This window comes from Drosophila virilis, chromosome 5, assembly GCF_030788295.1.
Source record: "Drosophila virilis strain 15010-1051.87 chromosome 5, Dvir_AGI_RSII-ME, whole genome shotgun sequence".
NCBI lineage: Eukaryota > Metazoa > Arthropoda > Insecta > Diptera > Drosophilidae > Drosophila > Drosophila virilis.
In genome coordinates, this window is record NC_091547.1 from 24,107,993 (window position 1) to 24,122,584 (window position 14,592).

At 42.6% G+C, this 14,592-nt stretch overlaps 1 protein-coding gene across 1 annotated transcript; it reads left to right on the plus strand.

Annotated features, from left to right (window-relative positions):
* The first annotated feature begins 4,427 nt into the window (after nucleotides 1–4,427).
* On the plus strand, nucleotides 4,428–5,120 carry LOC6627111 (cuticle protein 10.6). The gene is made up of 2 exons (XM_032437437.2): nucleotides 4,428–4,581; nucleotides 4,646–5,120. Exons 1-2 carry the CDS (start codon nucleotides 4,576–4,578, stop codon nucleotides 5,039–5,041), a joined length of 402 nt encoding a protein of 133 aa, XP_032293328.1. The 5' UTR covers nucleotides 4,428–4,575; the 3' UTR covers nucleotides 5,042–5,120.
* Nucleotides 5,121–14,592: the final 9,472 nt, after the last annotated feature.

Sequence of the window (14,592 nt, forward strand, 5' to 3'; positions counted from 1 at the left end):
CTTCCACTTGGCACCACAATTGCCTGCAATTGCACTCCTGCCGTGCGCTGTGCCCAGTTCCTTTTGGGAAAAACTCAACTGAAATTTGATTTGTTTTTTATTGCCGACGCGGATGAACATGTAGCGCTTCCCCCACATCCACAACTGCGTGCTCGTGTATGCAAGTAATTCAATATGTAAATTGCAAAATAATCAAAAATTAGACACGCTGTTGTATGGAGCTGAGGAAAGGGTATATCAAAGAAATGGCAAGATGCTGCATGGAGTAATTGTTACTGAAGAAATGTGTATTTACGTAAGAGGAGTAAGGCTCCGATGGAGTGAAAGATCCAGCGAATTGAGTTCCAGTTGCCAGATGCAGAGTTAACATATGCTGAACCAGGAGTTGGGAGAGGTAAGAAAATTAGGAAAATTGAGCTTCCAGGGGACTCCGAGGAATTCCCAATGACCAGGTCAAAGGTTCTAATACAACCCAGCATATTCGTCTCATTTCTGGCCAGCATTTGACCCATATATCACACCCAATAGACGTCTTAAAGAGCCTTGGAACTGAACATTCGAAGGATATCAGAGTTATAAGTAGCCCCATTCGCTGCAGCCAGCCAGCGAGTGTTTAACAAGTCGTGCAACAAAAAAAGGCAGCAGCTACTCTACTCTGCCATACGTTCCTGGGGCAGCCCGGCTCTCCCAGCACCCCTCGCCTATTCTTCTTTATATTATTAGGTGCTGCTTTGCCCGCCGACCCGTGGCCAATCTTCAAAATCAAATGCCAAAAATAATGCAATAAAAATATCTTGCAAATATTTTGTACCACTTATGCAGAAGACAACGCAATTTTTATTGCCGGCCAACCCCTCGAGAAGGACTTTGCGTTTCCTTTGCTTTGCCATTTTTTTCTACTTCATCTTTTCAATTTTGTTGTTTTGCTTTTTCTTTAAAGTAAGCATTTCCGTTGTTATTTTTTTGTGTTGTGTGTTCAAAAGGCAATTGGCTCGCTGAGCTGCCGTCTTTCCGGCTGCTTAATTTAATGGCCCCGCTGATATCTTAACCCCCCAGCTCCTGGTCTCTATGCTGCTGCCTGACCTGGGTCAACCTGTTAATAAGCCAACGAACCGAACCGGTCTGCAACTGCTTTAATTGATTTGCAGCCGCTGCCAGAAACAAAACGAAAACAACAATAAATTCGAGTAGCCTTTGGCCAGCCCGCTAACCCTTTGCTCGAGTCCTTTTTTTGTTGAAAGGGGGTTCCATTCGACACCCTTGTACACCGTTTTTATGTATTTACCCATTATGTTTGCCCAGCGATTGCTGTTGTTCTCGTTGTTGTCGCTGAAACCGAAACTGACCTTTGCCGCCGAACTACCCGTTGCCCATTCATTTGTTCGTGCGGTCAGTCGGGCAGCGGTCGCCGGTTCGTGGTTGTCGCCCTCGTCAGACGCAGTCTTCTGTCTCATTCTCATTCTCATTCTCATTCTCATTCCCATTTGCAGTCGTCATGGACATTGAGTGACCTTTGCTTGTCACCCGTTACCCCTCAACCAGCTCTCTCCGCCTCTCCCCATCCTTTCAGTCGTTGCCTATTTTCAGTTTTACTTTAATCGCATTCGTGTTGTGGGTCAATTCCTGATTAAGTTGTAATTTGTAACGTTAATTATTTCATAACTTCTTAATGGGTGCAAGGTGTTAAGGGCACGAGCGAGTTCCTTTAAGAGCGTTTGGGTAGGTTATCCTTGAAGGAAGCCCCTTAAAAATATCAGAGCCCTAGCTCTAAGTAAGCCCATTTGCCGCAAAAGACAGCAGCACAAGCGAGTTACTTTAAGAGTGTTTGAATGGAATCTCCTTTAGCTACAAGTCTAGTTGGGAATCACGCTTGGTGCTCACCACGCTTACGCACTTCTAGCTAGACACATTCCAGAATAATTCTAGACGCGATCTTCAACCGATGCGCTTAATTTACAATCTTACAAGGTCAATTTTTGTAGCATTGCGAATAAAATGTAGCGCAAAGCGTGGCCCCAAAGCATGCATGCAAAAATGCATCATTTAAATGCAAAGTGATTGTGGGGAGGGGGAGGGATGTGAAGAGGGGTAGCGGGGTTAACGGGTGACGCTGCCCCGTCGCATGTCTGCCGCATGCAGCTACAATTTGCACGAAACGTGCAGCGGCCTTCTGCAAAGCGATTACAGCGCATAATATTGCCTGATCTAAATACCTCGACCTCAAGACAAAGAGAGAAAGACTTAGAGAGAGAGAGAGAGAGAGACAATTGCAGAGTCTTTTGTATCTGACGCCAACTGGCAACACATGCCAGACAACTGGCAAGAGGCCAGATCAACGGGTTCAGGGTGCGAGTCTCAGCTAAATGTGTGCCATATGCCTGTGTGTAGTTGCATCTGTATCTGTATCTTCATTTGTATCTGCATCTTTATTTGTATCTGCATCTGTGGCTGTGGCACTCTGCACTCGCTGCAGCTTCAGCGCAATTGCACTTGATTATGCTGATGAACAGGGTTTAATGGCTCTGCTCGCAAATTTTTAATAACTCGTGAAAACACACGAAACGTGACAAAAGTGGAATTCAGTGCAAGCTGCCAGAACGGAATATGCGTGGAATATAAAGATATAAGAATGAAGCAGGCAGCAAATGTGCTTCAGCAAAAGTAACAAAGCTTAAGCTCAACTATGGGGTAGGGATAACAGAAAATACATTTCTGATTGAGCCTGTTCCTTGCCATTAAAATCGGTGTGCACATAAGTTAACATAGATTTTGATCCTTTGTCTGTCGCAACAGCAAATTAGAAATAATTCCAGCTTGGCTTTTCTCTGAGTGTAAATTCCCCATAGACATTACAAATCTCAGCTTAGACTCAAACATAATGTTGTACATGTTGCGAGTGTCTCATTTACATGCTTTGCTGCAACGCACGCTTCACCTAAACCCACTACACTCACAGTCACACCCACAGCCACACCCACCGCAGACCCACCCACAACGACAACAACAACAACAAGATAAATGACAGCAATTGACTTCATTAGCAGTAAATGTCAAATGTTCGATGCCTATGTGAACCTTGTGTTGTGTGTATTTATAACAACAAATAAAACACGGCCAAGAGTCCGTTTAAACAGCCCCACGCAGCTCCCACCCCCTAGCTCGGCAACCCCTCGCAACATTGCCAAAAATGAGAAAAAAAGAAAATCCGTATAGCGCAATTTCTGCTTGTGGGTTTTTCTTTTCGGTGGGGTAAACGAGGATAATTTGCATACGCATTTTGCCTGCATCGTTTGGCAGTCTTTCGAGGAGGGCTGATTGGGTCGGGGGCGGGGGCTGCCAAAGTGGCCGCAGTGACTCCATTACACGACTGAGACACGCACACACACAATGAAACCATCAAAATCCAATGAAATAAAATAAAATTCCAATAAAAACATTTTGGCAAAAGGCGAATGCGGGCGCGCTCAGAAGGTTGAGGGCTGAGGGCAAGCGACGGTTGCGAACGGAGTCTTACTTCGGTGTTGACACGCGGTGAAAGTGTGCGAAATTGTGTGTGTGTGTGGGAGTGTGTTAGTGTGCAGCCAACCAAAAACTGTGCACACACCCAGCGCCCAGAAGTCCGCCCGCCCGTCGAACTGTCCCTTTTTGGCAGACGTGTGCGTGAGATTTGCAAATTTTTTGCAATGTCGTGGAAAACCCACTGAAAAAACAGCTTTTCTTTGCGTTTGGTGTTTGCTTTGGACCTTGTTAGTGGTTTCTGCCAGGCGAATTGCTAAACAGCTAAACTGTCAAATGCGTGAAATGTCAACATGTCACTTGCTCAGCTAAGGAACTGAACAAAGCAACCAGCTGGTGGTGGGGGTAGATGAGGGGAGCTGGGAAGGTGGGAAGGAGCTCAACTTTTGATTGGTGCATTGGCCGGAAGAAAAGGTAATTGATCTTGTTGGTGTGCATTGCTGGGATGTTCAGAAGAATTGATGTGTTCGTGGGAATAAATGCTTAGGATGGGATTGAAATAGTTTTTGAGTAGTTATTTATTAAGATGTCTCTAGTAGGGCGAGCTTTCAATAACCATCTGCATGTTATTATCATGACACTGTGGATTGTGTTCTGAGCTTAATGGCATCTTCTTCATTGAAGGCCAAAGCTCTCACTTTTTCCTATACCAAGAGCTTACACGTTTCACAGTTTAATTATAGACAGTATAATTAATCAAGGAAATTGGGTTAACGAACTGAACTTGAAAGTTAGCTGTCAGCAAGAAGGAAACTTGAGGAACAGCGCATATGAAATAGAATTAATCCATTTGCTACGCCTGCCCATGACAATTATCTGGCAACAATTATCTAGAGCCGAAGATCGCGTCAAGTGCTGTGTGACAGCATCCGCCTTGCTTGAATGGAAATAAAATCCATTGCGTTCATATTGTGTTCTAGTTTGGCATTCCCTAAGCCGTAAACTCGTTTCTGTAAGTCGCAACGCACCTACGCATTTGCTGGCCTGGCCTATAAAAGCGACCAGTTGATTGGCTAAAGGCATCAGTCGCTGACAAACCAACAAACCAAAACAATCAACATGCAAGTAAGTTGACTCTTGGCAATTGCTCCAGTTTTTTGCCTTTAATATGACTCATGTCTTGCTGCAGTTCTTCATCTGCTTGGCTCTCTGTGTGGCTGTCGCTCAGGCGGGCTACCTGGCTGCTCCAGTTGCCACTTACGCTGCCGCTCCAGTGACTACATATGCTGCAGCAGCTCCTTTGGCCACCTATGCCCGGACCGCCTACTCCGCTGCCGCTGTGCCCGCCGCCTACTCCACCTATGGAGCTCAGGTATATGCCGCACCCTATGCAGCCCCATATGCTGCCGCCACTTACGCTGCCTCCCCGTACGCTGCCACCACCTACGCTGCCTCCCCGTACGCTGCCACCACCTATGCTGCCTCCCCGTATGCTGCCACCACTTACGCTGCCTCGCCCTATGGGGCACCCATCTCTACCTATGCTGCTCCAGCTGTCATCAGCCCCTTCCTGAAGAAGAAGTAAATGGGCAACTCGCTAAACGATTCTCAATTCACTGTTTTCATTTTGCATAATTGATCATTTAATAAACTTTTTATACTACGATTCATAGAAATATTGTTTTTTTAAATTCAATTTGAGTAAACTTGACCAATATAGTACATAAAAAAATTAATTTCACATGGCAATTATCTGACTTTTTGTTAATAAAGATCATAAAATTTTTAACGTCACATACAGTGAAAGCCCCATAAGCGAACTACATAATTTTAATTCAAGCAAATGTCTAACAAAACAACAAACTCGCACTGCGGTTGTCCGCTCGAGAGAGCTTTTTCTGTGCACAGTCTTCGGTCTTGGAGTTCCACAGCGCGTGGGCGTCAAATGGCCAATCACACGGATTAATTGCCTGGCGATAAGAAATGTTTTGGAAACTAACAGCAGCAGCTCCCAGCTCCCAGCTCTGGAGTGTGGCCTCCTCTGCGAGCTGGCGAACGCGCGTGCTCAAATAAATCATTTTCAAGACACGGCGCAGGCAGCCAGAGGGTGGACTCGCTTGGCCAAATCCATGGCGATCGCATTTCAAGTGCAAAAGTGCCGCAAGTGGCAAAAACAAAAGGTGACTGCCACAACAATTGTGGGTGTAACAAATTCGCCGTCAAATCGCGAACAAATCGCAAAATAAAAAGCGAACACACAGCACTAGAGCGAGCCAGAACCCAACCAGAATCCCAGCTCAGCGATCGTATGTGGTGTGCGGGGCAGCAATTGCTTCTCACACAACCAAATGAGTGTCTAAGATGTGCCAAAGTGAAAGCCACAACACTTAAAGCGTAGCGGGCGGGCAAGAGTTGCCAGGGCTTACAATTTAGACACCGGAAAACAATGAAATTGACAGCGCTTGAGCTTTGGGCGATCATCTGCTCAGCCATTTAGTGGATATTTGTTGGGAATTCTTTGCGGCGCTGTCTTATTATCAATCTTGAAGTGGGCAGTGTTAGGGCCACAGGGTTGCCAGGGTGTTCAAGGATATCAATGCTTGAAAGAAGTAGAATTAACGGGTAAGATAGCTAGAAGGTATAAATAGATAAAAGGCTAACAGTCGCTCAAAGCATGTTAATCCGTTTGTCACACATTTTCCACCCGCTTGAGTAGAATTTATCAAGAATAAGTCTATTTTTGTATCATACGTAACAGTAGGGTATAGAGATCTTAACAGTAGGGTATAGCGATCTCAGATCTTGGGATGTGAATTGTTTGTCAATCAGTCAGTCCGTATATATCTTTAATGAATCGTTGTTCAATTTTTATAATCAACTACTCAACAAAAAATCTTAAATCATATCGCCTATTTGCTGCATCTAAATGCTCATCCATTTGGCCAATCTGGCAACCCTGCTCGGCTCAGTCAACATATTCAGGAAGCATAGCTAACCGAGAGCAGGCACAAGAATCACTTGCAAAGTGTTGCCTAAAAATGCCGCACGAACACCGTTCAATTGCATTTAAGAAGCTAAATGACCTACGGCGAAACCCTCCCGCCCTCTCCCCTTTTACCGCATACTAAGTGGTAAGGGGAGCCACTTATTCACAACTCAATGCCTGTTTAGCACAGACAGACAGTTGGGGCCAAGTCCGAACGCATGGCCTCGTCTAACAAGCCTTTCCGCAACGGCTGCCAACAATACTTGCATCCGCTGCTCCTCCCTCTCGCCATGCGCTTATAACGCATACAAATATTATATTTAAGCCCAGACGAGAGTCTCATTTCGTGCCAGGCATCGATTCCTGCGATACCATCGCAGCGCCTAACGCCGAACGGCGAACGGCAACTGCGCACGCGCAGCGCTTGCACTTGAGAGCTCTGGTTGTGCCTGGGCATTGGGATTGGGATGTGGAATTACTTGGTACTTGGCTTAAATTACAGCTTTTGGATTTTCGTAGCTACAGCTGCGTAGTTAAGACCATGTTTGTCTATTGTCTGTTTAACTTTTGGGCTTTTTTTTGTTTTTTTTTTTTTTTTCGCTAACTATTTTCCTTGTAAGTGTTTTGGCAAATTCGTTAAATTGCACGTGAGATCCTTTGATAAGTGGCATTGGCTGCATGTGATCTAATGTTGACGGCTGAATCGGCAAAATTATATATAAGGTTTTTTTTTATAAATAGATGAAGGAGGACCGAAACGAATAGTAAACTAATAAATAAATAAAAAAAAATAAATAATATATTTGCGACACCTTTTTACAGCATTTCTTCTTCATGTTTAATTAAAGACAGCTGTTTCTCAGAATTGCTGAAGCATTTTTGCAAGTTTTTAAGACTTGCCAAGAACATAATTAATTCCTACTTATTGACACTACAAGATACTTTCTTAAAAGTCAACCCATTCTCACACTCCCAAAGAAAACATGTCCCCCCGTTCATGAGCCCCAGCTCCATTTATTCAGCTGCCTTTCTCTTGCAATATTTACATGCAATAAAAAATTAACATTAAGAGAGCCTGTAAATGGAAAAAAGTGCGTGGCGCAGATGAAGATGAATAGCCGACATAAGCACAGTGGGACAAGCACATAGTTCGGGCAGTCAAAAACTTATTTACCCCCAGCTGATGGTTGGAGTAATAAGAAGGTGAAAACAAAAAGAAAACTCCGACAGAGGTAGACATAAAGGTATAAGTAAAAAAAGGAATTGAAAAATCCTTCACCTTCGTTAATACAAATGACGCCCCGAGAGACCAGAGACCAGGATCAAGGGAGAGACCCAACTAAACAACAGTCTGCACACGCACACAACAACAATGGATAAGAAACGTCCCGGATATGTTCCAGCGGAAGCTGAGAAAGTAGCAAGAAAAAGACGGCTGAAAAAAAAAAAAAAATCATTTACATGTGAGTGGGGGACAATGCGTGGAGGGATGATTATTAAATGGGTGGCATGTTTAACTATAAAACGCACGAGACGCGGATGAGGGGAGCTGCGGACAAGGGTGGGTGCCAATGAAGGACAGCGCACAGGATTTGCATGAAACCCCGCATCTGGGGCATGGGCTGCCAGACAGGGGGCCAACTGAATGGACCCAAAGTAGAGCTGGGCACGTGGTTGCTTTTTGGACAGGCTATTGGTGTGACAAGCAGCTCTGCTGAGGACTGGAGCGGAGCAGGGGAACAACTTCTACGTAAGTGCGGCACTTGAAACCGCCTTAAAGCGTGCTCTGTGGATGGCCAGCAGCAGGGCAGGACAGGGCAGGGCTGGGCGGGGAAGAAGCAGCAGGCACTGAATTATGCAAAAGATTTACGCGCTCTGAAAAACTTTTTTTTCTTTTCTGTGGGCGTTCGCCGTCGTCTTGGCCATAGCCGTCACATTGTATAAACTTTCGAGCCGGACGCCAAACGCATCTGACAGTCATACACTGAAGTTATCCAGAGAAAGGGGGAGAGAGGGTGTGTGTGTGTGTGTGTAATATTCAGCTCACTGTGCGACAGTTGGCATAGGCTAAGGCTGAGCTGTTGTCAGAAACAAAACAAGCAAAATTTGTTGCAGAAGCCAACAAAGCTCACAGGATTACACAGAAAAGTGCTCAGCAGGCCGCAGCAGGCCCACTGGCCGATTGTACCGGGAAATTCGCGGCAATTTATTTTAGTAAAAGAGAGGCAGTTTATCATTTTTTCTGAGAAGCTCTTAGAGAGTATTTGCAGAAACTTTATAACACGACTTCTCTTTGTTTCACTGCAAAAGCACTGACGGTTGTAAATAGTCGGAATATAGAAGAGTTAAAAGCTGTTCAGCTCCTGGCAAGTTAAACTTAGCCCAGCATGAAAGCTATCAATGTTAACTCTGGTATCTTCATCTTCTTTTTAAAGCTCGAGTTAAAGCTCTGTTTAGGTATGGTTTTATATTAAAGCTTTATTCAAGCTTGAAGCTTGGTTGGACATTGATTGGAATAATTTGGCTCTACGTTCTTCAAACACCTCAGAAAGATCCAAAGATATATGCAAATGCGTCAGAAACTTTAAGCTTAATTTAAAGCTCCATAAAAAAGCTTTTCAAGGAATCTAAAAACTTTAAATATTCTTTGGCCGCTGGCATAGCATGCTTCAACATCCTCTGGCAAAGTTCTTCAAGAAATGTTGTAATTTACAAAAATAAATTGTTGTCTAGTTTTTACTAAAAGCTATTTAGCCAACGTTTTCCCATATCAATAATCGCTCAGTTTGCGGGATCATCAGAAAAGGAAGAAGCAGCGCCATAATCACTCAATTGAAAGGCAATATGGCGCCTAGCGGTCAAATGGCAATAAAAATCAATATTGAATCCGATGAGAGAAACTCCGATCCCAGATTCGTGAACTCAAATACGTAGCAAATAAATCGCATGCGATAGAAATAAGCATTGAATTCTATTAAAAGGCTGCTGCCAGGGCCAAGTCAATATGCAAAGAGTAAAAATGGAAACGAAACCGCTTTGATCCAAGCCGCAGCAGTTGAAGAGTCCCTGCAACCTGGAAGACGGACAGGACGGCAGGTAGAAGCCGCAGGCAACTGAACCATCGGTAGGGGCAAAAATCGTTGAAATATTTCAATTAACTTAAAGTGCGCCGCCGCGCAGAAGGACGTGAATGAGCCTAAGATGGGAGTTCGGAGTTGGAGTTAAAGTTGGGAATCTGCAGGCTGGCGACTTGCAGCCAGTTGGCGAGTTGGCGACTTGCCGGCTCTGGCGTCGGACAATAAACAATGTTTTGACAAATCGCTGAAAATTGAGTGCGCAAAATTATTATTTTCAATTTAAAAATCAAAAGCAGAGAACAGAGAACCACAACCAGATCCAGAACCTCGGTCGTGTGTACGATATATGGGTATTAAATTTGCCGCCTTGGTGCCGTGCCTCACGGGTTGCTAATGATTGCAAATTAAGAATTTAATATCGCGGATACATTTTGTGTGTGTGAGTGTATGTGTGCGTATGTGAGTGGAACGTACGTCCAACATGTGGTTATAAATTCACTGGGAAATTGCACAAGTTGGCCATTATAGTAAATCAGCTGAAACGATTCGAAGCGCAGACTATTCCAGATAGTTGTTGTCCATTAACAAGTGCGCGAGTTTCAGATGCGACGTCCTGACCTTTGAAATAGTTTCACGCCTAGCCGCCGCTGGGGCCTCTGCGCCGCCCACTTCAATCAAATTTTTTGATTGGATTGTTTCGGAAGCAAGTCGTCATTAAATCAAATATCATAATTATATAAACAGCTAACGTGCGGGAGAAAGGTCTTTCGATTCGGGTTACAACGAGCCAGCCGAAAACTTTTGATTAAAGTCTGTTCCACTAGCATCGCTCAAGGGGCCGCTTCGGAAGACCAGGAAAAACATGTAAAAGTGCTCTACATGCCAACTAGTAGATACCCTGAGCCGAACGCAAGTCTGCCGTTACAAAGATCTACTTAGCTTGGGGTCCTGATATACTCTGATTTCGAAGATGCCTTTTGCCTGCCACAGTCACTCGCACAAAATCATTATACGTTCCTTAACCATTTTCAAGGGGTATTATACAACTGGGAAGCACCAATGTTCACACATTCACTGAGGCAGCAGCAGCAGCTGCTTCTTAGCAGAAGTGCCAGCAAATCAGTGGGTAAACTAAACGTTAACGTTAACCTGATTATGGGTATTAGAGCCCATAAGAAAGAGCCGCTCTAAAAAGTCCCCGTTGCGGCATTGCGTGGCGAGTCGCCTTTACGCATTCACCTGAAGTGGCAGGCAGCATCCAACTCCGAGCTCCAGTGATCCGTGGCGTGAACTATTGAAGTGTAAGAGAGTACACATTATGCTGATTATAATCAGCAGTCAGTAAAGTGAACGGTTCTGGCAGGGTATGCTTGCCGTTGGTCAAACAAAAGAAAAGAATAGAGAGAGAGAGAGACTCAAGTGTGCAGCTCATTAGCTGTCGGTGAAGCTAGCAGGAACCAAAAGAAAGTGCCAGGGCATTTGAGAAAAATCAATAAAATTAAAGAAAAACGCAGAGAAACGGAACGAAAAAGAAAAATATATCCCAACTCCAAGAGAAATTGCGGGGCACATGCTAATGAGTGGAATGAACTCGCAGCTCGGAAAATATCTCAAGTCTGCACGACGTCAACTTTGTTGGTCCGTGTAATGAGCAAGAAAGGAGCAAACTCTGCCCAATGCACAGCCCGAGCTTGAAATTAGTTCGAAAAAAAATAAATGTATATATGTATATTCGAAATTTGAGGGGTTGCAATTGCCAAAGTTAAGAGTTTGTAAAAACTTTTGGTTCCGTCGCAAGGCAAATTAATGATAAACTCGCATTTACAACCAGTTAATAATTGATTATTAAGCTTTGATCGAAATTTATGGATAAAAAAATGGGTTACAATCTTATATCAATCTTTATATATAAAAGGGCACAAGAAAATGACTTTGTTTTAAGAGCAATAAAAATATCCGGAAAAATGAATTTGAGTATTAATATTAACTAAATATTATAATGCTAGCGGGTATAACCCGGCCTAGCCCGGGGCACGTATTTTATAAAATCCATCTTATCAAAAAGCTTTGAAAATGGGTTTTAAACTGATCGGACGGTAATCAAACAACTTTCACACAAACATTTTCCCCAAATTTAACACTGTTGCGAATTTCAGTTCCAAATCGCTGAAACACGAATTCATTGAGTTCTTATGTAGAGCTTTGAAAATAAGTTTGAGGCAAATCGCACAAAAAATCGCATTTTCCACAAAGGAAGCTTTGATTCTGTGAAATACATCAAAAATAATTTTGGGTACAGAATCGAGCTTGATGAAGTTTCGGGCTGGATTTTCTGAAAATTGCGAAAAATCCCTTAAAAGAATTTAAACGATTAGTTGGAGGCCAATCCAATGGTAAAGAAAAAGTTACATACAAACGTTTTACCCGATTTTTCCAGACATGCGGTTAGAAATTTCCGAAACTCCGACTTAACGTGCAACTTTATCACATAAGGTAACTACAGTGAAAATTTGAGCGCACTAACTCTCACAGTTTGGGCTGTGCGTTGATCACCAATGAGTCAGTCAGTCATTCAGTGATTTAATCAGTCAAGACAAACAGTTTTATGTATATATATATACCAGATATATATTATACTTAGATTTAAATTATCATACATTAGTTTCGTATACAAACTAGGCCATCAAAAGAAGATGGGTCCGAACAAGCAACTATTTTTAATTTCACTGGCCCTCTAGACCACACTCTGAAGGTCCCAAATTGAACAAGCACCTAACTTTATAAAGAAAGCTGACTCTGTAAGCAATATCTTTTCTTTATATATATTTTATATCACATACTGAACTTCCCAGCTTTATAAAGACAGCTGATTTTGTGAACAATATCTTTTCTTTTCGATCTTTAAATTTATTCACATATTCAATATAATAGCTCAATTCCTACATTTAATAGTGAGACCTCTGAAAAGTTCTTTGTCTATTTCTTGCATTCAAGAAGACACGTTTCTCAATAGCAACAAAAGGACTCTCAGTTCTCTCAAGTTTCCTGCGCTACACAACAACAATGGCTGCGATTGTCTCTGTGTGTGTACGTTTGTGTGCGTGAGCTAGATGTTAATTGTGAATATGCTAATGGGAGCAATACGCACTCTCGCAACATACTCTATTCTCTATTCATATTTAAAAATCAAAAGTGCGTGCGGCTGTGCATGTGTGTATCTGTGGCTGTGTGTATGTGTATTTCTGTATGTAATGAGTACACTCGGGTAGTAGACCCAAAAGATTTCGTATGTACACACAAAAAGGACATTGCGTCCCTTATGCCACACTCACACACACAGCCAAGCAGTTCGTGTGTATTTGCCAGTCTGTAGAAAAAAAATTACGGGCTGTAATTATGCAAATTAGTTTTCGAGTTTGTGCGACGCAGCCAGAGTCAGAGCCTGAGCCAGGACAAACAAGTTTCCGTTATTTAAAAAAAAATGTTGTAGTGTATCGACAATGAAATCTCCCAAAAAATATATATACAAATATAAATATATATGTATTTGTATTTACATTTATATGTATATATATGTGTGTGTGTGTGTGTGTGTGTGTGTTTTGCATACAGCGATTACAACACGCACACTCATTAATTTTCATCAATGAGCCGCGGCTTACGTCGGCGAATGTGAAAATTTTTGCATACACGAGGATACGCGTCCTGGCAGCCAATGACAGAGCCAGGACAGGCCAGAGGCGCACTCGAATGGGCTGTGCATCATTAATTTTTAGAGCTTAGCCAGATGACAAGCCCAACAAACTCACACACACACACACACACGCTAGAGACGAGCTCAGCCGAGCGCCCAGGACGAGCAAGAGGTTGATATGGCAGAGCACAAGTCCTGGCACCTCTAAGGCCGACTGCCCGCTTGACGCTTCACTGGCAAATCCAATAAAAAAGCAGCAGAGCGCAGCGCAACGACAACAAATAACAACAGCAGGAACAGGAGCAGGAGCAGGAGCCAGGCGCAGCAGCCAGGACGAGGCGTGTGTGCCAAGACAACAACTACACAAAAATCATTAAAATTTACAGCGAGGGGTAAGGCGTGGAGAGGGTAAAGAACTGGCAGCAGCAACTGTGTCCTTTGGGCAGGACTGAAAACAACTCCTTAAGCCGCTCGCCGTTCACTCGTCAACGTCCTCCACCTCCTCTACCTCGTCCACATCAAAACATCAAATGCGGCCAGACGCCGCGCTGGGTAGTGTTGGGAATATTTATGATATTCAAGGATTTTCTAGTTGACGTTTAGCGAGAAAAAAGGCGGCGGGAACGAGACAACTTGGAATGAAACAAACGGCAGAAGCAAACAGCAAAAAACGGCAAGCAGGAAGAGAAAAAGCCAAAAGCGGCTTTTACAAGATTTCGTAATGCCAGAAATCATTAATATTCATCGCATTTTTCAGTTAGAACAAAAGCAAACCCTTACGAAAATAAAAAGAAAATAAGTTTTGTGCATATGCAAAAAAATATATATATTTAGGAGAACGTCAGAATGTCAGAAAAAAATCCAATAATACTATGGTTTATGCTTGCACAATTGATTTTAAGAGGTAGATAAGGGATGAGGCAAATAATATTCAAGTATGTTCAAAAAAAGTATAAGTGATATTAAATAAATATATTTAATATAAATATCAATGACAAATGATATGCAAATATAATAAATATTAATGTAAATCGTTGCTGTAGATTTCGTTTTAGAAATAGTAAAAAAAATACTAGAGTAATTCTAAAGGCTAAAAGTTACCAGGAAAACAAAAGAAAGAAAGTTGGGCTTATAGCAATTGCTTCTAAAAATATCTAAATTTATTATTTTTAGGATTTAAAACAAATTTGAAAAAGATCATATATATTAAAAGCATATAAGAACTAAACTAATTCTTTCTAAGCTCTTTTAGAATTTATTACATACAATTTGCTGAAGTAATTTTAGTAGCTTTCATTTTTATTAACTGATAAACAATTTTAATTGCTAATTAGCTCGCAAAAGACTAATAAGGGAAGAAAGGAACTTCGTGCTTGAGC